This window comes from Crocodylus siamensis, chromosome 1 (assembly GCF_052110815.1).
Source record: "Crocodylus siamensis isolate JL-2025a chromosome 1, ASM5211081v1, whole genome shotgun sequence".
Lineage (NCBI taxonomy): Eukaryota > Metazoa > Chordata > Crocodylia > Crocodylidae > Crocodylus > Crocodylus siamensis.
Genome location: NC_143395.1, coordinates 161,146,616 through 161,174,468, shown reverse-complemented (window position 1 = coordinate 161,174,468; position 27,853 = coordinate 161,146,616). Strand labels below are relative to the sequence as shown.

The 27,853-nt window shown below is 45.3% G+C and overlaps 1 protein-coding gene across 1 annotated transcript in view; it reads left to right on the top strand.

Moving 5' to 3' along the window:
* The window catches only part of LOC149873570 (ALK tyrosine kinase receptor-like), a 455,901-nt gene that overhangs the window by 401,475 nt on the left and 26,573 nt on the right, over positions 1 to 27,853 (top strand). Inside the window, exon 7 of the mRNA XM_090035673.1 lies at positions 24,404 to 24,535. Within this exon, the coding sequence (XP_089891799.1) occupies positions 24,404 to 24,535 (132 nt within the window). The remainder of the gene's footprint in view (positions 1 to 24,403; positions 24,536 to 27,853) is intronic.

The following is a 27,853-nucleotide window of genomic DNA, read 5'->3' as shown; positions in this document are numbered from 1 at the left end:
AAGTGGAGCAGAAGCACTTCCAGTCCACTTCTGTGTCCCCCTGGCTCAGTGACTGGTGCCTCCTGGGTCTCGGGGCACCTGGGGTCCCGCCACGGCTGATCGCTGAGCCATGGAGATGTGAAGGGGCTCCCCCGTGCATTCCCCGCCAGACCCAGAAGTGGACAAGAAGTCCAGTCCACTTCCGGGTTTGCCGCCAAACACACGGGGGGGCCCCTGCACTCCTGTGGGACGCTCCATCTGTCCCAGCATCACAGCATTCACAAGCTGCGCCTGGTACCTCAAGGTATGTAGAAAAAAATTTAAAGCTGTGTCTATGGCCGAATCACTGATTCTCCCAATCAGCATTGAATCTTCAGATTCAGATTCAGCCAAATCGAATTGGGGACAGCAATCTGAATCAATGAATCAAATCATTGTCCCCAATTTGGGCTGAATCTGAATCAAATATGGCCAGTTTTGCACACCCCTAGTAAATACCCCTCCTAGTAAGTCTAGTTTCCCTATGCATTCCTTCTGCTTCTGTGAACAGATCTGTTTTGTATCGTGCATCAAAGGGATCACAGGACATGGCTAAGCTGCAGAGTGCAGTACATTGGCTCTAGCTCAGGTACTAGAAGCAGTATAGCTTCTTGAGAAAAAACAGGGTAAATTAGTCTAGGTGGAGGACTAATGCAGCTATAGTGCTTCCAGTATATGAACTAACTCATTTAGAGTTAGCTTGGGATGCTCTACACAGCACTGCACTACACAAAGTAGACATATCTAAAGAAACAATCTATTCTGGAGAGAACATTTCTAGAGGCAATCATGTGAAAATCTCTGAATCCAAACATGTACCTAGATCCAAGTTTGACTTTGGTAGTTCCACAACACTACATTTTCCTGATGTGAACAGCAGTTCTCATGGGAAATATGAAAATCTAGTATTTGGAACTTGACACAATTAAGCATTTGTCACATTATGGTATCTTCCAGTGACAAGATTTAGGGGAAATGATTATCACAGGCCCCCTCTTCACATTCCCATAGTGAAACCGTGATGTTTGCTTGCAGTTTTGAGGCTCTACAAATCATTACCTTTATGATACATGAACAATGAAGTTTGGTAACATATACGTTGTTGATGGAAGTTAGTGATTTATATTTTCACACATGAGATTTGTAAGCACCTAATTTACTGCATTAATCAGTGAACATCAAATCAGTTTGGAAAATGCATGTAAATCAGTTTAATCTGTCATCTTAATTATTGATATAATTTCTAATGTAAACTTGACATTAGCTCTAATTTCTATGCCACTGCTTGCTGAGAAAGCAATAACAGCCTAATACTTCTGTAGAAATTGTAAGTACTGCACAAATACTAATCATTGTCTTTTCACTAATGTGAAAATATAAAAGCGCTATGGTTAAATTTGTGATTTGCTAATATTTACACATTGAAGATATTTACTTAATTCAGAGAATGATGTCACAGTTACACTGGTTGATGACACACATATGCCAGCTGCTTTTTTGGCACAGTGCTTGAGTCAACATGTGTGTTAGAAATTTTAGGAGGCTGGTTCTTCTTAGAACAAAAGACCACCAACAACAAAGCCCCAGGGGCACAGTCAAACAGTTGTGTTGGTATGTGGTAAGAACCTATCTTACATCTGAAATTATTATCAGAAAATAGTAAGCTCACTGGAAATAGCAGTTTCCAGGGGACAAAAATTATCTGCAAATTCAGAACGAACTCAGCAAACAGTTCCAACTCCCTGACCTTCCCCCCCCAAAAAATGGAGGGAAACGGTTGGAAAAGTCGAAATGTTTTGTTTTCCCATTTTCTGAACAAAATTTCTTTCTACCTCAAGAGCTAATGAAAAATGCCTTGCATTTGAAAATTGTTTAACTTCATTCCAACTATGCAGTCAGTCCAATAAAAGATATCATCCCTGCAAAAATCTTGCCTCTTTCCAACACATTTCTGTTGCAAAAATGACAAACTTTAAAAAGTAGGGAACTTTTATTTTAAAGCTTAAAAAAGAATTCAGATTTGCATACAAAAGGTTTCCCTTAATTGTAAAAGAAAACATTTTGGATTATAACTGAATTACTTTATTTCTTTGGCTTAAAAACACCAGGGAGGGGGTGGGGAGGAGTGGCAGGTTCTATTCCACTTATTTTAGGCAACTAAGGACAATTCTATTCCATAATGTTCAATGCATCTACTTTTGTAATGTTCCATCATCTTGCTCTTAAGACGGAGAATCTAGCCCCAAAACTTTTCATTTGGGTCAACTACTATTTTTTTGTGCTAATTTTCTGTTAAATCACCAACAAAGCCTTATTTTCCTATCTCCATTTGCAAACAATAGTAACACATTAAAACCATCCCTATAAGTGCTGTTTTCCACATTTTAAACATGGGGAAATGGAAACACAGAGCAGTAAATTGATTTGTTCATGGTCACAGCGCAAGAGCTAAGCAGAATTAAGGCATGATTTGAAGAAGACGCTTGTACTGGCACTTTCTGTGCTTTAGCTGCTCTGTTGTTAGGAGACCCTGGTCAACAGGGCTGAAAACACAGCCTCTTTTGCCAGCTCTAAATTCACTTAGCTTTTGTACAGTTCTGTTGAAAACTTGTCCTTTGCTAGTGTAATGGCTATTACCCATGAAGAACTTTGTGGCACCGATCTCAGCAGACTCTGTGCTTTGTGGTGTGTTGCTGCCTTTGGGACAATGGCTCATTGATTTTATCCCTGTTAGTTACCAGAAGAAGGCCCTTTTATCATCTTTGTGACACCTCATTGACAGACTATTACAAGTTATATTGGTCACTAAAAAGCAGCAGTAATTACATTTGGGATGGGAAGGAAAGTTCAGTCAAAATACAGCTGAGGGCTTCTGGTACAACTGCTACTGCATGAGGACTTATTAGGACAGCTGGTGGGGTAGGAATCATTTTTTGGGGTTTAGGGTAGTTAATTTCAGGGTAGTTAATTTTGTTGCTGATATTTCTTGAACTTCTGGAATATAGGTTTTCTATGCGTTATGGATTATGTCCAGGGCTTTGAGATACTGAAGATGAATACTTGGCTGGAGACATTCATTAAAGCTATTGGACTCCAACCACACCCTATTAAATTAGTGCCACAGGAGGGCTAAATATCAGGACTAGTAACCGCTGTCTTTGTAAAATGTATAATCAGTGCCTGACACCTTTGCCCACAGTGTAACTTAATCATATCAGAGGGTAGAATACGGGCTGTTTAACAAGATGAGCATACATGAAGTGCAATGCAACTTAAGGGCCATATTGAAAATTAGGGAGGATCTGTGCTCCGCAAGATGTCTGCACACAAGATTTCTACTGTTCATGGTCGGAGTGTCACAAAAAGAGCTTGTAAACTGTAGGAACAAATTGAAAATACCTCTTAGGTCACTCCTAGTCCATCTCCTGGCCAAAGCAGGCCTGTTCCTCAGTTTGTATTTGTCCAGTCCAGCTCCAGAGGTCCCAAATGGTGGGATTTCCCACCAGTTCCTTTAGAAAACAATTCTATTACCTACCACAGTGGTCCAACTGGCAGCCTGTGGGCTCTAAGCAGTGCACCAGAGGTTAATTTGAAGCCCCCAGGATCCTGCCCAGTTATCACTGGACCTGTTGCTCCATCTGCAGCAGTAGCTAAGGGCTCAGGCTTCTTCACTCCTCCAGCTTCTGCTTCCTGCCCTTGGCCCAAGGGGGTGGGCCACTGTTGCAAAGTGCAGCCTGCAATACTGAAGGAGCCTGCATCCTGGGGCACCCTCACGGCATAGTGCAGTGGGGGAGCCTGCAGCCAGAGAGCTGAGAGTGAGGCCAGGGTGTTTGCAGTGCTCTGGTGGGGGGGCAGCCCCATGGTGGGAAGCCAGAGAGCTAGTTTCTCACGCTGGGGTGGCCCAGCAGTATGTGGCCCCACCGGTGAGCGCTGTCTGTAACAACTTCAGGGCTTGTGGTTCCTGGGTGCTTAGAAACTGGACAGCCCTGTTACCAGGTTTGCCCATCACTTTGAGGGGGTGCTCATTTATTAGGGGTACGTTTCTGGGGACTCTGTAATTCTGTGTGTTGCTTGTGTTTCTATATGGAGCTATATATCTCCCTTCTGCAAGTCCTCACCCCCAATGGAGCTATCTTGCAGGACTCGTATTCAACGGGGCTGGGTTCCTCAAACCACCGAATCAGTCAAACACATGTACACACATACTCACACAGATCAACAGGACACGCCTGAACCCAGCCGGGTTATTTAGCATTGACAAGCTAACACCCTCATATGCCTTGAACTCAGTTCATCAGGGCAACAATAGAATGCAGTCAGACACAAGCACACGGGTTAACAGAGTACATCTGAGTCAGTGTGGACTATTCAGCGTTGATAGGCTGACACCTTCATGTGCCTTGAACTCAGGTCATCTCTTATTTCAGCAGGATGATAATAAATACAATTAGACATGCATACATACACACACGCTAGCAGAATACATCTAAGCTGTCTGGGTCCGATCAGCACTTTCAGTTGATACCCTCACGTGCCTCAAAACTCAGCACGTCACAATGGTCCTAGTAGTAACCCCCTTGATGAGCAGACCCCACTCTAGTATTGGGCATTACAGGGATCTTTGGCTTAGGTAAAAGAAGTGTTGCTGCAGAGTAAATGGGGAGGTCAAGGGGAAGAAAGAGTAAGTGAGGTTCAGAGACAGAATATAGCAACCAGCTTGACCATAAAAGTTACTTATTGCCAGGTATATGAGCTTACGATACCAGTAATAATAATAGCCATTCAAGAGAGACAAACAGTTACAATATTACATAGTTACAATTGGGTTTTGGGGGAAGTTTAGCTTGATTAACAAAAGTCAGGTTTAGAAAGCTGTGCCTGGAGTAAAAGAATAAAAGTCAGGTTCCTGGAGGCAGAGACAGAGAGAGTGATCAGCAAAAGTCCTGTCTAGAAGGCTGTTCCTGGAGTCAGAAAGCAAAAGTCAGGCTTAGAAAGCTGCGCCTGGAGTAAAAGAATAAAAGTCAGGTTCCCAGAGTCAGAGAGAGAGAGAGTTGGGATCTCACCGCTGAGCAAAGCTTGAACCAGTCGAGGTTCCCAGGTGTTTGTTGGAGCTTGCAGCCAGGCAGAGTCCTCAGCACAATCGATGAAGGGATTCCAGGCAGGAAAGGAGTGGAACTGGTGCAGCTTTTGGATCCAAGCACCAGGACAGAAACTTGAGCTTGGGTAGGGGTTGTTGTAGAGAACTAACGGTGGCTCAAGGGAGAACACTAGGTTTGTTTATGGGTAAACAACGGCTCATGTGCTGGATAATAGGAACTGATCACTCCTGACTATATGGGTGGCATTACTCCAAGGGAGCTCACAATACAGACAGGCAAATTCAGTGTTTTGGATACCAATAGAAGAGTTGTTACTAGAATTGGTCTGATAAACGCCAAGATGGGTGTGTGTAGATGTGGGCTGATTAGTATTTGGAGGAAGAATTCCCCATCATGCAGTGCTTCTCTGCTTTTCCGGTCCCAGAATTCAGTGCGGTCCTTGCCTTGGACTCTCTGTTCTCCATCCTGAATGCTAATGAAGGTGCATGCCTGTCCCATTTCCCATGTAAATGAGTTGTTATCTGGTTCCATCTCAGATGCAAATGAGACCAGGGGAGTTGCTTCACTCTTACCACCCTTGTCTGGAGGGGTTTAGGTGTGTCTCCCACTGCATCTTCACTGTCTTTTCAGTTCTTGTTCAGGCAGAGGTAGGGAGGGGTGAGTCCTGTGCCAGGGTTCCCCAAGAACACAGAGCTGATAGGTAACAGCCCTGAACTAACTTATCTTTCTCTTGAGGAATATTTCTAAAGTTCAGCCTAAATTTCCCTTTTCCTCAGTATTATAATACTCCTAGTTTTCAAAATTTGTCATAGGCTTCTGTACTTACTAGAGACACCAAGGCACTACAAACGTTAGAAATAACATTGGAACTGAAGTACTCTCATTTATTTCTCTCCAGCCCCAGTGTGCTTTCGTGCGGTCAGGTAACTCTTATGGTATCAGGTTCTCTGTTGCTTAGCCAGGATAGGCACTACTAGATACTTTATTCTATATTTACACAGATGCAATTGCCCCTTTCCTTGGCCAACATCTGTGTTTTCCTGAAAACATCCCAGATCTGCATGTCCTCTATGGGAAGTTAGTTTAGAGCAGGCCTCTGGCTAGTGCACAGGCAGGAGAAGGGGCCGTTCTTCTGGGTTTTCTTTGATGTCTGGGGTCACTGACTTTCAGCAGCTTTGCTTGTAGGGAGATTTCAGGCAAAGTAAGCCCTAGGAACACAGCATGACACAGAAAAGCAAAAAGCTGCTCCTGCCTCAGGTTAGCAGCAGAGCACTAAGGCACAGGCAGGCCTCAGTGCTTTCAAGTGGAAGTGTAACTTGTGAGCGATGTCCACTGCTGGCATCGATGTTCTCTGGTGCATGGAAGCAGGGTTGTACACTGCAGTGATTTCTTCCTCCATCTAGAGAGCTCCAAGCTAGATAGCCTGCATCAACTGTCATAAATCCCCCCAGCAGCAAGCCTAGTGCTTGTGACCAATGCCATTCCTCTTCCTAATGGCCAGTGTTCACATATGATTTTGCTTCACTTTTGCTGCAGGCCCTTTAGCACTGACTAGCAGTTCCATTTTAGAGGGCAGTTGAAACTGGGTCCACAAAGTTGACTTGTTGCATTCCTTAAAGCAATGGTGTGCTCAACTTTTTTGGCCAGTGGGCCACATGGGCAGTGCCCAGTCCTCCATAGGCTGGATCTAGCAGGGTCCCAACCAGCCATGGGGGCAATCTGGCGCCAGTCCAGCCACACAGTGGAAGGTGGCTTCGTCCAGCCCCAACCTGGCCCTGGGTGGGGAGGGACCATAACCTGTCCCAATCCAGCCCTGTGGAGGGGGCGGGGGAGGGATGGTCCTGCCTTGTGGGAAGAAGGGAGCATGTCCTGGCCCCATCTAGCCAGGCTGACTGGGGGAGGAGGGAGCATGGCTCAGTCCCAAACCAGTAGCTCGGTGGAAAGTTGTGTGGCCCAGCCCCAACCTGGCCAGGCAGAGAGAAGAGGGTGTGGCCTGGCCCCAACCCACTTGCACAGAGGGAAGGGGACATGACCTGTCTCCGTTTGGGCTCTGTGGAAGGAGGATCATGGTGCTTGTGCCTTGGGATTTTGGCAGTCGGGAGGGGTGGAAGTAACTGCCACTGCTCCCCCACTGCCAAATTTTCCAACCCATGAGGAGTCCCATAGGCCAAAACCCAAGGCTCTATGGGTCGCATTTGGCCCATGATATGGAGGTTGAGCACCCCTGCCTTAAAGGGAGACCTAAGCTAGCTTCCTTTCCCTAGTTTTGCCCAGTGCCCATCAGTTCTTAGCAGCAACACCACTTGCTATTCCATTTCCCAGCCAAGCCTGCACTCAGTATGAGCTTGTATGCTGTAGGGTTTTTGTTTGTTTGTTTGTTTGGGGGGGGGGTCTGAAAGATTTTATTTCATACTGATTCCATGGCCCTATTTTATTTTGTGTGCAATTCCATATTTTTAGTTGACCCTGAGAGAAAAGCTGTGTTCAGGCCTCACCATTGCTTACTATAAATAAACCTGGATATCTTATTTAGGTACTTCATGCTCCTGTTAGCATCATCCCCATGCTGTGAGCAGCATTCATCTTCCACTCAATTATTAACCACTGCAATTAGTGCTACCCCCATGCTAAATTTTCAGCTATGTAAAATGCGTAGGACAACTAGAGGTCTGAGTCACTAGCAAGGGAATTAATGAAAATTGGGCCAATCTTCCAAGGCTTGTATTTTGGAAAAATTCCCCCAAATTGCTTTCTTTAACCCTTATGAAATACATATTTCTATATAATATAGGGCTCTGTGATCTAGGACAGTTTTGAATTATTTAATGTGTGGTATTGAGATGTTGGTTTTAAGTTGTTGAGTTCCAGCAATTCAGCAGAAAAGAGAGAACCAGCTACTAGTGCTTCCCTGAAATGCAAATCAGCCTGCAGCAAGGGTGAGCCGGGGATCTGAATCTGAACATCCCATCCTATAATTCCAGGTGGAGAGATTTATATTTAAGGCCAAGTTCCATGCATTGATGGCGGGATGTTCCATAATTGGTCTTTATTAGGGTCTTGCACCTTCAGATGAAAGACTGATGTAGAAAGGATACTGCCATCGTGGGGTTTGGGAGAGGTGTTACTGAGATTTTGTTTGGCATTTCCTGTGTTCCTATCACTAGTTTTTAGTTTTGTTCATCACTATAGATATCTGGCAGGAAAGATACAGTCTTGGTAGTGCTGGGGAGGTGAAGAATTCAAAGATCTGAGGAAGCCCTAGGGGTGATACGAGAGGGGACCAGCAATGATGCATCCATCAAATTTCAACAGGAGTGTAGGATGAGACTCAGTATCCCCATAGCTGTAAACAGCATAGGTGCACATGAAGGAATGGTTACTCATACATGCTGGAGGAGCCTTTTTGCTTTCTTTGCAGTGCTGTCTGTTACAACTGCTGAGATTTGCTTCTTGATTATACCATAATTCTCCAATGTGGTGCTGGCATTGTTCATTGCTTAAAGAAAAGAAAAAGATATATTTTAGAGGGAGCTGCCATTAACACAATAAAAAACCCTATTTTTTTTGTGGAAAATTAATGAGGAAGAACATTCTCAGATCAGATCATTTCTTACTCAACAATTGCTTATTTTCTGAAGAACAGTGAAAACAAATATTAGCCCACCAGCCAACTTGTCTAACTGAAAAGGGGGAAAGTGTGAAATAAGCCTACTTTTATAATACAGATCTTTATTAAAATATTAAGTAAGTCGCATGTAGTTATACAAGCAGGAAAACTACCTGAAAAGAACATTAACTTTGTAAGGTCAGCCATTCAAAAGTAAGGAAATGTGCATACACATTATGGTTAGGACTGTTGGAAAAAAATCAATACAATAATTTTCTGTTAGACAATACCTTTTTTTCTAAATCAAAGTCTAGTATGAATGTGCCTATTCTGACAAAAAATGTCAATGGAAAAATGCGAGTGAATAATTTCAAAGATCTTATTTTGATAATGTCAGTATTTTGTGTTTTGCTACATATCATACTAATTCAACTTTACTGAAACCTTTTGAGTCAATGTTTACCAAGTGAATTCTTTTTAAAATTTCCAATCTGTGAACAAATTTGAATTTTCAACATTTTGTTCTAACTTGCAATAAGAACAGATTTTGAAATGTTGGAATGTTCCCCCATGAATTATATACTCCAGATTATTCAAGCACTGCTCTAAAAACAGAGCAGTTAATTTCTGCTTGGTCTTTTCTATGATTCTCTTATCATGCTGCCTTGGTTGTTTAAAAATACTAATGAGGTTATCTTCTCAACACCCCCTTTAAGGCCAGGTGATAGTCATATCCACATCTTTCACATGAGGAAGTGACACACAGATTAAAACGCAAATTGTCAAAAGTGTCAGCTACCTCTGGATGCCTAGTGAGAGAAACATAAGGTCTGATTTTTTCAAAGCATTTTTATAGAACTTTCTGTGTTCAGAACAGTTATCTTACTGATTTCTTCTGCAGCTGTGAGTGCTTAGCTTTCCTCCAAATCAGACCCCTGGGTTTCAAGTTGGGCCCCAGAAAATGAGCAACACAGTTGCTACCTGTGGAAATTTTTGGCTTCTGTGATCTGCCCAGGATCTCAAAGGAACTCTTTGGGAGGAGCTGCAGTTCCCTAGGGCAAGCTTTTTAACAATGAGACCTTCTCTTGTACTTCCTGCATTTTCCAGCATATCTTCCAATTTCTGCAGCAAGTGAGGCAAGTGTCTTACAGCCCCTTCATTTCAAGCTCTGAGTTCTTCCCTCAGCAGCTCCATCCCATCACTGAATGAGGCAGAAATTCAATAGAAAAAATGGTAAATGATCATGTTTTTAGAGATTATATCTACATGTGTATGTATGAAGGGTCTAAATTACTGCTGCGTTTCTCAGTTTGGCTTTTCCTAACTTTTTTGAAGGCATGACTTTACAGCATTCATGTTCTCTTTTCACACTGGAAGTTTTTTTTGGTGAGAGGGTATGGGGGTTTGTAATAAGTTATTTGTAATTAGTTATTTTTTAATGGAAGAATTGCAAAAGTAAAAATTCCATGATAGGTCAACAGAAATATTAGGACCTTTAGATCCACAGCCCAGTCCTTGGGGCTGTTACTTGAGCTAACTGGTACCAAGAGGAAGCTGATATCTTCTATGTAAACCTGATGCTAGAAGAGGCTTGAGCAGGGGGGAGCAAAATACAGCCAGGGCAAGTGGGTGGGGGAGGGGTTTGGCACAGGAGGGGGAGCAGCTGCTTTTCACCCACACTGAGCAGCAATTTGTTCCCTGCTGCTGCTGCTGAGCCTGGGCCCCGCGTCAGCTCCAGGCTCACCCACTGGGGCTCAGCAGAAGCTGGGCAGAAACTGCTGCTCGGTGCAGAGGGAAGTGGCTGCGCCTCCTCCAACTCTCATTCCCCCTCCTGTGCTGAGCAGCAGTTTGTTGCCCACCGCTGCTGCTCAGCCTAGACAGACAAGCATGGGGCACACAGGTTCAGGGCTGAGTGCTGGTCCCCGTCTGTAATGTGGGGCAGGGACACTGGGAGCAAGCAGGTGCATGGGGCCAGCGCTGGTGTCCTGGAGCCAGCACCAGTGGTGCCCAGAGCAGGGTGGTAGGAGCACACGGTTCTGCCCAACTAGGGCTCTATGGATCCGGCTCCCCGTTCTTCCTGCTGGCGCAGCCCAGCCCAGCCCAGCTCCATAGGCCCCTGCCAACCCCCATCCCCCTGCTCCTACCACCCCGCTCTGGGCCCTGCTGGCACTGGCCCTGGGACATTGGTGCAGGCCCCATGCTCCCACTCGCTTCCACTCCCCCCTTGCCGCTGCCACTTTCTCCACTTTCCTGCCCGCCCACTGGCCAGCCATTCTACACTATGTGGCTCCCATACCCACATCCATACCCACAATACCATACCCACACACACACATCCCCACAAATCCCCATACCCACCCACCCATATCCCCTCACAGCTTTGTACTCATCACACACTCTACAAGAGTAAGACTGCATTTTGAACTATTATGCAATCACTTCTGCACATACGGCACAAACTCACACAAATGAGGACAATTTTTTTTTTTAAATTAAAATATATTATTATGGGTGTTTGATTTTTAGTATGGGATTTGGGTTTTTTCCCCCTAAGATGGCAAACGCTTTCCCCAAAGGAGTACTTCCATAGGCAAGGGGAGGGACTACTGGTGGCAAAGGTCAGAGGTTAGAGGCAGGACTCCTGGTCCCAAGATGGCAACCAGGGAGTGGGATATCTGTCGAGGGGCAGGGCTGCCCATGCCGCCCTCGACAGCTTGCCAAAACTCGGTAAGTGGCCCTCCTTGTAAAATAATTGCCCGCCTCTAGGCTAGAGACATGTGCTTTGCTTTCACAGCTATTGGCTAGATAGTAAATGAATACTGAGACTGGGGCGTAATGGGTTCAGTCCTTGGTTCTGCAGAGTTATGTTCTTTAGGGGTCACAGACTCTTGTGCCAGTCTATTCCTCCTTCTCTACAGCTCCTGCCTCTTGTCCTCCCACCTTCTGTTCTTCCCCTCTACTCTGTATCCTGTGCTGTGCCATTCAGTTTGATGGCAGTGTTGGGTGTGGGTGATAGTAGCATTATCACCTTCTTTCTCTCACAGGACACTGACAGAAGTGACATTTTATCATGCAATCGGACCCGTGAAAGTGTTCATCAGCCATGCCCTGACAGAAGTACATGGCTGCAAAGCACTTTAAAAGTGCCCGTTTGGAAAGCAAATTAACTCTCATGACATGGAAGTTCAGATGAAGGTGCTCCAAAGTGGACCACCTTCATTAACTTCTGTCAGTCTCTCCGCAGGAGCAGGGCTGGACTGCTTCAGACTAACCCTGCCCCTGGTGCTGTCTGCAGGATGGGAGGGGGAGAAGGGGAGGGGAGGGGGCTGCAGGCTAGGGTTTGCCCAGCCTGTGCTAGAGGTGGTGGGGGGGCAGCTGAATTGGTAGGCAGTCTCTCTTCACTGGATTGGCTCCAAAATGGAGCTTGATTCCTCCCTCTCCCCCCGCCCCAACCAAACAGCAAATGTGTGTCGGGTTGGGGGGGTTGCTGTAACTCAGGATGCTTTCTGTGAAGCGCCATGAGTTACAATGGGAACCTGCACACCTGTGAGCGCCTGCACTGTCCTCATTTCCTAAATCCATTCTTTCCTATGTTCCACTACCTCTTCATTTTCCCTTCCTTTTCTTTTAGCCATTCTGAGTCATTTTTCTCTCTTGTTAGAAGAAGTGTGCCTGTGTGTATGTTTTGCTTGACTGGGGTTAGGTTTTCCCATGCCTCAAACCTGCCATGGTGTATGGGCTGCCCCCAGCCACCAGAAGTTACTGCAATCGGTGGATAAGAGAATGGAAGAGCCATGACTCAGTTTACTTAAGGCTCTGGACAGGGGTGTCTCTCTGTTTAATGCCAGTATTAAATCCCTGTGTTCTCTATTTTAAAACACCTCTGATGCCAAGATCTGCGGACATTGACAGAGAGAGTAGCAAACGAAATTGAGAAGCCAGTGATGAATTCTCATGAGAGACAAGGAACATCAAGGAGAGTTTCACTTTTAATTACAGGATTATGGGCTTCAAAACCCAGCAGTCTCTTTAGAGGTGTGCCTAAGCTGAGGAGAAATGAATTAGAACTCCAAAGCCAGCCTGTTATGAAATATTTCCTGTGACACGTTAATTAAATAATGTGCAAATATCTGTTTTCATTTGGGAAGGGTGTTTGTGCTGGTGGCAGGGTGGGGAGAGTGGGAGGGGGGAAGGAGGCAGGGAGTTTACCAAGCAGAGCTTCCCAAACAAGCTTCCCAGGTTGAAGCCACATCAACAAAAAAATAGTATCCAGGCAAAGTGAAATTGGATCATGGAGAACCATAGTTGGGACTTTGAATTAAAGCAGTGGCAAATACTAGAGCCAGTTCTGCTCACACTGAAGCCAAGACTTAGGTTCCCACAGGATAGAGTGTGGGCTGAAGTTGCATGTTACATTTATAACACACTATGGACATTTAAAACACAAGCATCCACATGTTAACATTCATTAACTCATACTAAATGCCCTCTGAGAGTCTCACAGTTATGCCACTTCAGACAAGCATCAACTCCAGCCTGTACTACCTACCTTATGTTAGGATAACTTCAATCAGCTCTCTGGAGATAAAATGAGCAATTTGTAGTCCCAGGATGCACTACTCCTCATTTCCCCTCCTTCTCAGCAAGGATAGACCGCAGGTGTTCTGGCTCCTAGCCGTGCCCCTGCTTGTCAGTCTTCCAGTGGCAAGTAAGTTCCTTGCAGACAAGAAATGGCATTAATCTTTGCCCTGCAACTGTTCACAGCTCATTCCAACTTTTACCCCATTTAATATTCCACAGATTTAGTATTGTCTAAGGAGAAGGTGTAACTTCATCCTTGGACAGCAGATGTAAAACTCAGTACTGTGCTTGTACTCATTCAGTCCTTGAAAAATTTTCTCATATTTTTGTACTACACTAAGAGCCATTAGGAGTGTAAGTGGATTTATACACCTATTCCATCCTGCTTGTGTTCCCAAAAAATAGTTAATACAAGAGAAGGACAGGTCCTGCTCCTCCTTGCTGCTTTTTTATGACTTTATCTTATGGGTAAGATGGTGGTTCTTACTAAAATAGCTCCCTTCATTGATTTTAAGAGGCTTGAACAGAGTAGAATAGAATCGCACTTGGGGGCCTAAGATGACTTAGGCACCCAATAAGTGGACTAGAACCTGACCTTTCAGAGGGACTAAGTATCTGCACATCTCATTACCTCTCAGATGCTGTTCTATACTCTTGGCGGGACTCATCTGCATGGATGTGCTGGGCGAAAAAGGCTTCAATGGCAGCAGGATTTTATGGCCTGCAATTTTCTGTGGATCTCATAGACATGCATGTATGATTATGCTGCCCTTGGATTATTCTGCATCCTCAACAGCCTGGGATCTGCAGGCTACAGGACATATTCATAAATGTCTATAGAACCTGCAGCACCTCCTTTTTCATCCTCATGGGCCGTACAAGGCAGGAGATAGGGCAACAAACAGAAAACAGGCAAAAAAAATGACCACCTGTTGCTCTCTCTCTCCACCAAGAGGGAAACTGGACTGGGCACTGGCTGGTTGTCCCATTGATCAGTGAATGCCTTAGACTTGGTCCTATGCCTGAACAGGGAGATTGGGCTGTAAACTGCTTCACTGGAGTCAGTGGAATCTTATCTGCTAACCTTGCTGCACAAAAATTGTGCCACGTCTCAGAGTAGAGAGGAATACAAACCATATTGCTTGTATCCCCAGTCTGGCAGCTGTGATACAAATGTGTTTAGAGCCCCATTCTGTGTGTTACAGCCTGCACTGGGCCCCAACATCATCATTTGCTTCTCCTTTCAAGTTAAAGCTCAGAATGCCATTTGTTTAATGTTGCTGTTTAAATAATAATCTATAAAGCTCCAAGTCAGCCATGGAACAGCTTAATGACTAGTATAATTTATGGATGCCACTGGCTACATAAACACTGCTGTAAATATAAAGGATGTCTCCAACAAATTTTCCTTTGATGCCTATTTGATTTCATTCATTTTCCTTCCTCCAGCTGCCATCTTATGTGTTAAGTTGAGATCACTTGGCTCAGCAGGCGTCATCACCCAGGGCTCACCTGAGCTCGAGGTGTTTGAGGCTAAAAAATGAAAAGCCAAATTAAATGTCTGTGTTTAATATCAAATAAATCACATTAATTAAAAATGAATGAATTGCCCCAAACTTGAATACAGATGCCTGCATTTAAACAAACAGACCATTAAGAGGATCATTTGTTTGTGGATGGCATTCTGTACGCTTTTTTTCTTTTTAATTCCCCAGTCTTCTCTGTTGTCCAGTTTGCCCTCCCCTTTCCCACCCCCCTTCTCTTCCCCATGTGCGTGCCCTGAATCAACAAACACAAGAAGGGAATAATTCATCCAGCAACACTATGACCAATAACTCACCCAGCTGCAGTTCTACTATTTGTGTTCTCTGACCTATGTTACCATCCATGCATATGCGGATCTAATGCAAATCTGACCTAATTCATGCTCCATGTCAGTGGAGATAAATGAGCAGATAAATGCAGTCCATGCTTTTGCAGGATAAGCTTGGAGAATTACTTGAGGTTTGATTGAGACTAATGGTTTTAAAATGCTAAGCTCAGTTGACCTTAGAGGCCAAGGTGCTCTTGGGTCTCAGCAAACATGCCTGAAGGAGGATGCTCTGGATGCTTGGTTAGATTAAGAGTAGTAGTAAATTACAACATTCCTGTGTTGAGGAAACTGAAAGCATTTTGCATAAGTTACCCAAAACACATGCATATCTCTGTATGTGCCCTTGAAATGCAGCCACTGCTGGGGCAGAACACTCTTTAAAAGATCAGAACCACATTATGTAAGAGATAAGAATAGGCAATGCATGAGGTGTCCTAGTCGCTACAAATGCCTCATTTAGATTAAACCATGGAGCATTCAGAAATGCAAAAAGATGGAACCTGGCCAGCACTTCAGAGTTTATTGGATAGGAATGTTAATATCAAACACCAAAACCTTAGCAGTTAGTTTTTGTCTGGTAGCTGAATGGAGTTTCTATAGTGGGTTATAACACCACGCTGGAGCTTGGGTTCACGTACTCTCCTAAGCTAAGTGCAGACAGTCAAAAAAGCCGGAGGCTGAATCAATTCAGTCTTTGCAGGTTATTCTAAGCTACAGAGATTAAATTAAGAAACAACTGGACACACATTCACTTTTGATTCAGGAAATGTAGCCACATGCCTGCAATGGCTCAGGCCAGAAGCCGGGGGGCACTACAGCATAGCTCTCTGACATGTAATCAGCATGGGCTGTGTATTCACTCCCTCTTCCTGCTGCCCCCCAGGTCTCTGGGATTTGCGGTCCAAAATCACAGCAGCAGAACTCTGCGAGGTTGCTCATCCTGCTTCCAGATGCCTCTGGGATCTGTAGTCCACAGTCACAGCCAGCAGTAACTTTCAATAAGTTTAGCAGGGCAAGGCAGCTCTGTACTTGGGAGAAGGGGGTTTAACCGGCCTCCCTGGCCTCAGACCCCGGCCTGGGTTTTCCTGGGAGGAGCAGTCCCTGCCTGCTCCTCAACCCCGCTCCCAACTCTCCTCTGATGGAACAGACAGCACAGGCCAGCTGAGACGGGGGGAAGGGGAAGACGAAGGAGGAGAAAGCCTTGGACTGCTAAACCAAGCAGCACTCACAAGTGCAGCCCAGCCTAGACCGACAAGCGGAACATATACACAGGTAAGCAACAGGGGCCAGGGCAATGCTGAGATTAGGGGGCCAGTGCACACATCCACAGGAGGCCTCAAATGCCTCTACATAAACGCTCGTAGTATGGGAAACAAACAGGAGGAACTTACCCTCCTGCTAGTTGACACCAACCAAGGCATAGTAGGGCTCACTGAAATGTGGTGGGACCCAAAGCATGACTGGGTGGTGAATATCAAGGGTATAGGCTGTACAGGAGGGATAGGACAGGGAGGAAAGGTGGGGGTGTGGCGCTGTACATTAAGGAGGAATACACATCCTCATCATTTAGCAAAGAGAGGAGGGGCACTCTGAAGTGCTCTGGTTTAGAATACAAGGCAGTCGAGGGGAAAGAGACTTAATGGTGGGGGTCTACTACAGACCACCCAACCAAGGGGAAGAGCTAGACCGGGAATTCTTAAGTCAGCTCACGGAGGTAGTTAGGTCAAAGGATGTGGTCATCGTGGGTGACCTGAACTTTCCAGACATCTGCTGGGAAGAGCAGTCAGCCAGGTCTGACCGCTCACGTAGGTTCCTAGCCAAAATGCAGGACCTCCATCTAACCCAGGAGGTGCACAGCCCCACTGGGGGAGATGCCTTGTTGGACCTGGTACTGGCCACGGGCGACAACCTGGTGAGGGGGCTGCAGGTGCTCGACCACCTGGGCAACAGTAATCATCGCCTGCTGGAATTCACCATCCAGTGCAAGGTGGCAGAGGCCTGCAGCAAGGCAGCAGCCCTAGATTTCAGGACGGCGGACTTCAGTGAACTAAGGAGAATAGTCAGGGAGGCACTGAGGTCCTGGAGGGGAAGGGAGGGGAGTGGAGGGCAGCCAGGTGTCCAAGAAGAGTGGTAGCTCCTTAAGGAGGCGATCCTCCAAGCCCAAAGGGAGGTAATCCCAACATGGATCAAAGGGAGCAGAAGGGCGCAAAAGCCCCTATGGCTCTCCAAAAACATCTGGGAATGTCTTCTAGCTAAAAGGGAGGCTCACACCCAATGGAAAGGAGGGGTCATCACCAGGGAGGACTATACTGCAGTTGCTCGGGGATGCAGGGGGGCAGTCAGGAAGGCCAAGGCGGAGATGGGACTGGGACTAGCTTCCCAGATCAAGGACAACAGGAAGTCCTTTTTTAAATACATAGGGGGCAAAAAGGAGGTACCAGGTAATGTGGGGCCCCTGCAAAACATGCTAGGAAATTTGGTCGTCACACCAGACAACAAAGCTAACCTATTTAATGAATTCTTTGCCTCCATTTTCCTGAGCAGGGACCGAATCAGCCCCCCCACCAGGCCCCCCTTGAACCCCAGGGGAGGCGCACCTAAGCCAAGGGTCAGGGAGGATCTAGTCAGAGAACTTCTGGAGGGCCTGGATGTATTTAATCAGCTGGTCTGGACGATCTCCACCCCAGTGCTGAGGGAATTGTCTGAGGTCATTGCGGGACCCCTGGCACGGCTTTACGAGCACTCGTGGTGCTCTGGTGTGGTGCCAGAGGACTGGAAGAGGGCCAGTGTGGTTCCCATCTTCAAAAAAGGGAGGAAGGAGGACCCAGGGAACTCTAGGCCAGTTAGTCTTACCTCGATCCTGGGCAAGCTTTTTGAGAGAATTATTCTGGCACATGTCCACGAGGGGCCAGCAGGAGAGATTATGCTTAGGGGCAACCAACATGGGTTCATTAGAGGCAGGTCTTGTCAGACCAACCTGGTGGGCTTCTATGACCAGGTCACCAAATCCTTAGAAGCAGGGGTAGCAGTGGACATAGTCTTTCTGGACTTTCGGAAGGCCTTCAACACTGTCTCTCACCCTGTTCTCATTAAGAAACTGGGGGACTGTGGTGTCGACACCCACACAGTCAAATGGGTCGCCAACTGGCTGGACGGCCACAGCCAGAGAGTGGTAGTGGACAGGTCATTTTCGACCTGGAGGGATGTGGGCAGTGGGGTCCCCCAGAGCTCGGTCCTCGGGCCCACACTGTTCAACATCTTCATCAGTGACTTGGATGAAGGAGTGAAAAGCACCCTGTTCAAATTTGCTGATGACACTAACATGTGGGGGGATGTGGGCACACTAGAAGGGAGGAATAGGTTGCAGTCAGACCTAGACAGGTTACAAGGGTGGGCGGACGAGAATAGGATGGGCTTCAACACCAACAAGTGCAAGGTGATGCACCTGGGGAGGAACAACTGGCACCTACAGGCTGGGGAACTCCCTTCTCATCAGTGCAGAGGCAGAAAAGGATCTTGGAGTCATCATTGATGCGAAGATGAACATGGGCCGGCAGTGTGGGGAGGCAGTCAGGAAGGCCAACCGCACCTTGTCATGCATCCACAGAAGCATCTCAAGCAGGTCCAAAGAGGTGATCCTCCCCCTCTATGTGACACTGGTCAGACCGCAGCTGGAGTACTGCGTCCAGTTCTGGGTGCCGCACTTCAGGAGGGATGTGGACAACATGGAGAGGGTCCAGAGGAGGGCCACTCACATGATCAGGGGGCAGCAGGGCAGGCCCTACGAGGAGAAGCTACGGGACCTGAATCTGTTCAGCCTCCACAAGAGAAGGCTGAGGGGGGATCTAGTGGCCTTTTACAAACTAGTCAGGGGGGATCAGCAGGCATTGGGGGAGTCACTGTTCCCCCGAGCACCGCCAGGATGACCAGGAATAACGGTCACAAGCTGGCAGAGGGTAAATTCAAACTAGATATCAGGAGGCGCTACTTCACAGTCGGGGCGGCTAGGATCTGGAACCAACTTCCAAGCGAAGTGGTGCTGGCTCCTACCCTGGGGGTCTTTAAGAGGAGGCTGGATGAACACCTCGCCAGGGTCATTTGACCCCAGTACTCTTTCCTACCATGGCAGGGGGTTGGACTTGATGATCTGTTCAGGTCCCTTCCGACCCTACTAACTATGAAACTATGAAACAGAAGTTTCATAAATTGGTTTGACCCAAATCAGTTAAATCTGATATTACATCCAACCAGGTTTATTTTAAAACAGTTTCAGGCATTTTGAAACTGGTTTATGTGCACTGAATCTCTGTTCTGTTACAGGTTTAAACCAGTTTGTGATCACTTAAACCAGTTTACATGTAACTTTTGTTCCTAGCCCTAAAGGGAAGCATACCACCTACTGGGTCACCAGAGTCACTTCCTGTCATATCTTAGTTTTTGTATGGACTTTCTTGCCTCCACTCTGCTCATCTTGTGCAGTCTGAAGAGTCTTGATTCAGACTAGGAAAAGATGTTGCGTTTGTCCCATGTGTGTTTGTCATAGAACAAAAACATCCTAGGACTGACATATACACACATCACCCTTCTAATCAGAGTTTAGTGAGCAGCTGAATGCACTGCCACTTTTCTGCCATTGGTTAAATTATGCAATTCCGGGATAACTGCACTATGTGATATCCTGAGATAAAATGTTAGTACTTCTTTTTCTGAGAACCTTTTAAGGATTTATCCTAGTCCTGTGCACATGGGTGTCTGAACAATTGCACTTTGCCCCAGGATAAAATGGTTTATCCCAGAACAAATACAATTTCAGAATAGGAAGGGTCTAACCTCTGTCTGTGGTAGCCTATAGCCTTCAGATTCTGCACCATGGAGGTGGAGGGTAGAAGGTATTGTTTTGCAGGGGAAAATCTCCTTGATGCCCTTCAGATGGTCCCTCCCTGAGGAGCCTGCCAAGATGGTTAGTGATCAGCCCTCAGCCACAGGGCTTGCTTCTTCCTCTGGAGTTCTCCTGTATAGCAGTGCCTTGACCCTGACAAGGGCAGCACATGGCCTGCATGCTGCAAGCCGGAATTGCTCTGAGGCAATCAAAAATATGAGCTGACAATAACACAGAGCACCCTGTTTAGGAGCAGGGGTCCTTTATTAAAAAGCTTTGGTGTGTATTTTTTATCTCCCGAATTGATTTGTGCCATAAAAAGAGCTTGAAAAGAAATAGTGGTTGTTTTGCTGCACGCTTCATTAATTTTTAGTTTTGGCAGGCAATATAAATAAAAGTATCAAGCACACATCTAATTGAATCACAAGTGATTTCCAACTCTCTGTAGTACCAGGGAACATGATGTAGCTGTGCTGTTTAGCAAGCATGGATGAGTCAGGCAGACAAGAGACATTGGGTTTATTCTGCCAAGAGGCTTTGGGTTCAGTTTCCAATATTTCCTTTATTATATGAAAGGGGTAGGAGTTGCTGTAATGGGGAATTCACAGTGTAGATGGGCTTGGGTCGAGTCATTACTGAAAGGCAAGTCTGCAAAGCATAGTCATACAGAAGGGGCCTTGGATGTTGAGTAGGCAGCAGGATGATGAAAAAGAAGGAAAGCAGGAAAATTGGTCTATAAACTTACAGTTTCATGGGTATTATGGAAAGGGCCTTTGTGATCATTCAGTCTGACTTCCAAGGTAATATAAGCCATAGGACTTCTCAAGCTTAATTGCTACTGAAGTAGTCAGTGTGGTCTAACAAAGGCATGTATTGTAAAAACAATCATCTAGTTTTGACACATAGTATCTTTGCTCAAGGCAGAATGAAGGGGACAGGTCCCCAGAAGACTTGCAAGAAGCCTATCACTCTATTTAACCTGTGACTGTGTAGTAGACAAGGGGAGAAAATGGTACAAGGATAACCTATACATTCCCCCAACTCCAGAGTACTGGCCAACACCAACAGTATGAAGTCCATTTTCTGTTCCTCTGCTGATTACTATAGAAACCGAATGTCATATGTGGACCTGTCTGCCAGGAACAAAACTGAGCTCTGTGAGTTCATGTCACCAGGCCTTTAAAACACCTGTCAGATATAACACAGCTGATCTGAGCTGGGTGTGATCCATTGACTGTCCTGTTCACTTGACAGTTTGCTGGTCATGTTCCACAATGGCTATTGACATTGTCAAAGTGGCAGTAATATCCCAAAGCAGAATCTGAGCTGTTACCTGTGCGCAGAGGTACAGCCTGCTCATTTGAACAGTTCTTGGAGCCTTCAGATATCTGTAACCTTTGCACATTACCTCTGTGTGCTTTGAATTGCACATTCTACCTGTTTTCTCCTGTGCCTAGGAACCAGGGCACAGAACAAGCCATGATTTGCTCCTCTTTAACATATAATTGCTTATTATAATTACCTATAATTAGTCATTGAATAGGGCTGTTTTTGAGGTTAAGTACCTCTTACTTTATTTTCAGACTGGATTTCAGCTCACAAGTGGTAGCTAGGAAATGATTTCAGCTCTCAGGTAGTAGCATTCAGGATGTGATCTGAATGCACGGGGCTGACCATTTAGTGATGCAGTCACTAAAGCCGAGGTAGTCTTTTTTAACCGTGGAATGGGTTAGAGGTGTCAGAGAGCTTGGTTTCTCTGCCATTGCCTCACCATACCGGAACTGACTCGGTGAAATCATTTAACCCTTCTATCCTCCAGCTTCCGCTTTTAGAAAAATATAAAGGTCTAGCTCAGCTCCTGGTACATATGAGGTTAGAAAATGGGAGTGCCCACTTCAGCCCTGCAGAGCATAAGGTACAGCTTTGCATTTCTTTAGGAGCCCATAGAGGTATACCTGGCATGCTGTGCACTGCCCTGAGCAGCATTGTGCATGAGGTAGCCGTTGGTACCTGTGCTTCTGATGGTACTGGCAGTGGAGGTGGCTGGGCCCGCAGTGTGGCAGATGTTATTTTTCTAGCCTTTCCTAATGTGGCACCTGGAGCTAGTATCCCAGTTGCCCCCCTTTCTCCTTCACTCTGCTACTATGAGCTGGAGGCCTGTGCTTTGGATTCTATGTTTAGATTCCAAAAAATGAGCTCCCAAATAGTGTCTGAATCTGCTTTTATAAAACCTTTAGAAACGTGGTGTGCGCTGCATAAATGATGCAATAAGCAATAAATTTCCTTGCTAGTAAGCCCCCGTAGGCATGCTGTGTTTTAGCTATGCCACCCAGGGCAGTGAGGTTGTCAGCTTTGATACACATGCTACATATCTTACAGATAGTCAGTGCTTGGACCCATACTTCCTTCCCTCCCTCAAAAAGAAAAAAGAGAAACAAAAAATCCAAATGACCAATAAAACCTAGGTGCTGTAGAGGAAGAAACTCAGTAGAAGATTTTTTCATTCTGAATTAGTACTGAGCCAGTGCTGCAGCATGGTTTGTGGGGGTACTCTGATGCTGCAGGGTGCTTTATTTTAGATGAGATTTAGCCCTTGGGTTGTGACTGTTTGTACTCAGAGAGCTCCCTGCATGCTTGCCAGGGCTGAAGCGTTGACCGCAGCCCAATTCTAACTTTGGTAAACAAATGCTCTGCCAACCTCAGTTCTCCTTGTCGCTTCGCAAGTTTTTCTCTCTCCTGAAAGTCGTGATGCAATGTTGCTGTGTGCCATGAAAGAGCTGCTTCATCACCCCCCAGAATAATCATACTTAGCTGATAAATAGCACATTCTAGCCATAGATGCTGATGCATTTGACAAAGGAAGGTCAGAATCATTATTGCCTTTAGGCAGAGGAGGAAGCTGAAGGTCAGAGAGGGACAGTTGCTTCCTCATCACTGTCCCACACACTGCAGGTTAGTGGCGGAACAGGGGCAGAACCCTGATCTTCTGACTCCCCACTAGGTCACACCCCACAAGGTTGCTACTTTTGAGCTGTGCATGAAGTGAATCCAGACGTGCCAGGCCAAATTCTGCTCCTTTGAACCTGTGTATATCCAGATAAATTCCATGGGAAGTTAACAGAGTTCCACCTCAAAAATAGCTCTACAAATACTAATAACAGTGCTGTTCTGGAGGTACTCATGAGAGCTAGTAAATAAAAGTGGAATTTGATCCAAGGTTGGTATGGCTTCTTGGGCCCTTCAGGTTGGAGGATCCTATAAATGATTCAGCTAATGTTATTATTGCCATTGACTTGAGAGCAAGGCAGAACTTGGACTAAGCTACTTGTTATATTTGTTTAGAATCATTTTATGCATTGGCTAAGTAGAGTGTACGCTATACAGGAACTAAAATCTTTCCAACCTATATTTTATATATTAACCTACCATTGCTAGTTTCAGCCTTATTTTCTGTTCCTCTGTACGGTGTCTAGTACATCCCCTCCTTTTCACACCCCCCTCCCCCCCCTATCAAAACGTATATTGCCAGAGGAGAAGAGGGATGAAGTGGAATTTGCCTTTCAGCACCAGGTTATGTGCTTGAATCCTGTTTAGGTGAGAGCTCACTCAAAACTATTCCTGTCTCAAAGCTTCTTCACCCAAACAAAACAAGGCAGTGATTTCAATGGCATGTGTGGCCTCTTTGTTGGCAATCTGCAAATAAATAAATAGCTATGATCAGGCTATGGGTCCCAACCAACTTCTTACTCTTAGGGGTGTGATGGCTCCAAGTCAAAGGCAAGACATATTGGCAGGAAGGTGTACAGGAAGCTTGTGTTATTGTTTGCTCTCCAAGCTGTGCCCAAGTTAACAGAGAAAGCACATCAATCTGCAAGACTTTCAGGCTAACAGTAAATTCACATCCGATTAAAACCCTATGATGTATGTCATTTGACATACACTTTCTTCAGTAATGCAGCGGAGTAGGCTGTGTTAGTTAATTCAGCCTTTCTTGAAAGGGTTCAGTTCTGCCTTCCAATGCAAAACACTAAAACTGTCTAATGAAGTTTAACACTAATAATTCATATGGGCTATGTGGCATCAGGATAAATGAGAAGAAATGTGATGACTTGGATTGGACTAGTGAATGGTGGCAGATCTGCTAATGCTTGTCATGACCACACACCCTTAAGGGAGCAACTTTGCACTTGCAGAGAAACAGACATCAAGTGATCGAACTGGGTCCTTATTTCTCTCTTGCAGGATTCTGTACCATGTGGTTGGAATTACAGGAGGTTTTGCAGCCAGGGATATAGGGCAAAGGTAATGCGGCACTCTGAACTTGTCTGTGTTTTCTTTTTCTCTAGCATCTCCTCCTGGTTCCAAAATGGTCCTTGAAGGTTTCTTCAGCTGCTGGAATGGAACAGTGATCAAACTGAGGCAAGCATGTGATTTCATCAGGGACTGCACAGAGGGAGAGGATGAGGGAGACATTTGCAGTAAGTAAACTGAAATCTAAGCTTTGTCCTTTCTCCTCCCTTCCAGAAAACAGGAGCCATTTGCTTCTCCATCATAGGGAACTGAAAGATTTAGAAACCTGGTAGTGCTCATATGATCTCTCTGGATATCTAGCTTGGGCTGGCTATGAACATCTAAAGTATCCCTGCACTGGTATGCACTAGGTCTTATGGAAAACCTGTGATCAATGCCCCAAAAGCTCTTACAGCTTTGTCCCAAACTTCTGATCAGGAGTGCAGGGTAATGTGGTTTATTTTGACCAGCTGTCTGTTGAATTAGAACTTTTCTATGCGTTTGTGAGGAAAGTCCTTAAAAAGGCTTCAGTGTTATGCGTCATATCTATTTGATGTTCATGCTTCTAAGACATTTATAGTGAATACGGTGCCAATGAAAGGTACTAAGATTGACAGCCCAGGTGATTGAAGGCTTCCGGTTATCCATTGAATGGGTACACTAAGGATACCAAATTGTAGCAGCCTTTCTGGTGCTGCCTTAAAAATGTACTTTAGTGTGGATATTGAGGAGCTGCCAGATCTACAGGATTTGGTGGCATAGCTCTATCCACCAAGGGGTGTGAAGGGGCATGATCCCTGGCTGAAGTAACTGTGCTGGTGAAAGTCCCTGGTATAAATGCAGCAATACCAGCAAAGCTGATTTTGTTAGGGTAGCTTCTTTTGCTGGGGGGTTGCTGGAACCAACCTTTCCAAACAAGCTGCCACACCCACTCTTGAAATACTCTGTCTTGCAATATGGCAGTAAAATACTCCTGAAATGTAAACCTGGCTTAGGAGTAACATGGATGGGCACAGACGGAGTGTTCTACCTTTGGTGTCTGTTGCCAGCAAATGGGCTGGTCAGAATCAGTGGCGTCATATTTTTATATGAAGGTATGAATAACTGGGACCTGAACAGCGACCATCCAAAATAGGTCTCGTAGGCCCCTGACGGATGTTATGCTTCAGATGCGATTAACTGGTTAATCACACCTTTAGTGACCTGGCTACATATTCAATCAATTAGTGGTGTGATAAAACAAAGAATAAGCCACAAAATTATAACTCAAGCTGTGTAATAACTGTGGCTGGTTTTTATCACATCTTTAACTGAATATGTGGCTAGTGCCCAGCCTCTGGAGTATGCAGGAGCCTGTCATGTGCCTGGGAAGTCCCTCAGCTGACTGGTGTTCCCAGCCACAGGAGTGCATCCTGGACTCCTGAGGCTGGAAAACTGGTCAGCTGATCAGGGCATATGCTTCTTTGGCTGGGAGTCCCAGTTAGCTGATGGGGCTCCCAGCTGTGGGAGCGTATAATGTGTTCCCCTGGCTGGAAGCCCCCATTAGCTGATGGAGCTCCCAGATGCAGAGTGCACTGCTGCAACTGGGAGCTGAGCTTGCTACTTCCCAAAAGGAGCCTGGGATCTTCCCTGCACCAGCAATATGACTTTATGAAATCTGATGTAGGATCCTACGCTCATGCTTCATGTGTGGCATGGCAGGAAGTGCAGTTGTTAGGATCCTGCATAAAATACCATTGCACCTTGACTTTAACATCAGTCAGGGACTGCAGGCCATAAAATGTCACATAGTCAAATCAGTGACTATTTCCACCTCAGGAGAAATTAATGAGCAATCCCAGAGCAGGTTGCAACAAACACACCTTCATGGTAGCAGCATTGCATCAGGGATGAACTGGAGCAGATTTGAGTCAGAAATACAGAGAGAGCCTTGCATTGCACATGACCGAGCCCTTGAGCCCTCTGATTCTGTCTCTTAGACATTGCACTACAATTAAAATGCCATTTAAAAAAAAATCTCATTTATAATTCTACTTTTTGCCTAAAAACCTTCAAGGAGAGCTTTTAAGAAAACTTAATGTGTTTTTTTTATTGCACTCTAGGTTTAATTAAAAACATTTAATAAATGGTGACAATTAGTAGGATTCTTTTTTACCACCAACTGCATTTCACTTCATTTCACTAGGGAAGTATATTATTTACCCAGCCCAATAAAAGGGCTCATCAATAAATGTATGTCATGTCTACATCTGCTGTGCATGGATGCACACTGCAAGTGAAATCCTGCCTTGAATGGTGGGAGCAGAACAGAGTGGGAAGCAGAGCTGTATCAGCTGTGATTATGATTCAAAAAACATTCTCCCCATACAGGGAAGACCTACAGGAGTCTGCTTACTGTGGTTTTGAAAAGCTAGGATGCACCTCTGGCTAGCATCTCTTGCCAGTCACAGCATGCACACACCAGCTGGCCGAGGGGAGGAGGGAGCTGTTGGACTACACCCAATACTGGTCCAACTGGCAAATAAGGCAGCCCCCTTCTTGCACTGACATGAAATGCATGCTCTGTTTATGGAACATGTCGCCTACTGTTGAAATGTAGCCATTTGCAGGATTAAACACAGCAGTTGTTAAGCGGGAACACTACACAAAAATCTGAAGCAAGAAAGGAAGGATATTGGACCTGGTTCTCTGCAGTCAGTGGAGTTATAACAACAAAGATTTTGTCCCACCATGTCCAACAGACATACAGAGAAAACAAAACATAAATAACAGAACTTAGCTGGGACTGACACCCTCTAGCCATAGAGAAGCATCATTTCAGGATTTTGTGATCACAGTTAGACTGTTAGTTTTGCATCTCATGTGAAGACAGTATCTTGTGTAACACCATGCTCCTTTGAGTCATTTCTTTCAGAAACCTGTTTTTTAGGAGTCCTGCAATGCAACAATGATAGGGTCCAGTCCTCTTCAGTTTATAAGATGTAATGAGAATTGTGAGTTTCTAGTCTTGAGCGTGGGGTTGCATGCTGCTTGTTGCAAGCCTGTTCAATTCTGATTAAATTCTCTGCTATTGTAAAGCCACCCCATTAGTATGCTATACTGAGTTGTGTTGGCATAAGTTTTCCTTCACAGAACAGAAATGGTCAAATATTTTAGATCTCAAATATGTTTATCTGTCAACTCACTACACAAAGTACCTAATCGTTCACCAATTGGGTTCTCGTTTAGTCCTGAACAATTTAGACATTTTCATCAGCTTTTTTCAACCATGGCAAAAAATGAATCAGATTTGCAGGGGGCTACTCCCCCTCTGTCCCCTCCCTCTCAAGGCTTTGCTGCCACATACACAAAAAAGCCGTTAAGCTGTAGCCATACTAGAAAATGGGGAAGAGGGGTCTTTTAAAGCCATCTTTAACCTAGTAGTTATCTTTTTATCAGCTTTATGAGAGGCTGTTTTTTGTTTTGGACATTCAGACTCTGCATCTTTTCTTTCATTCCCCACTTTC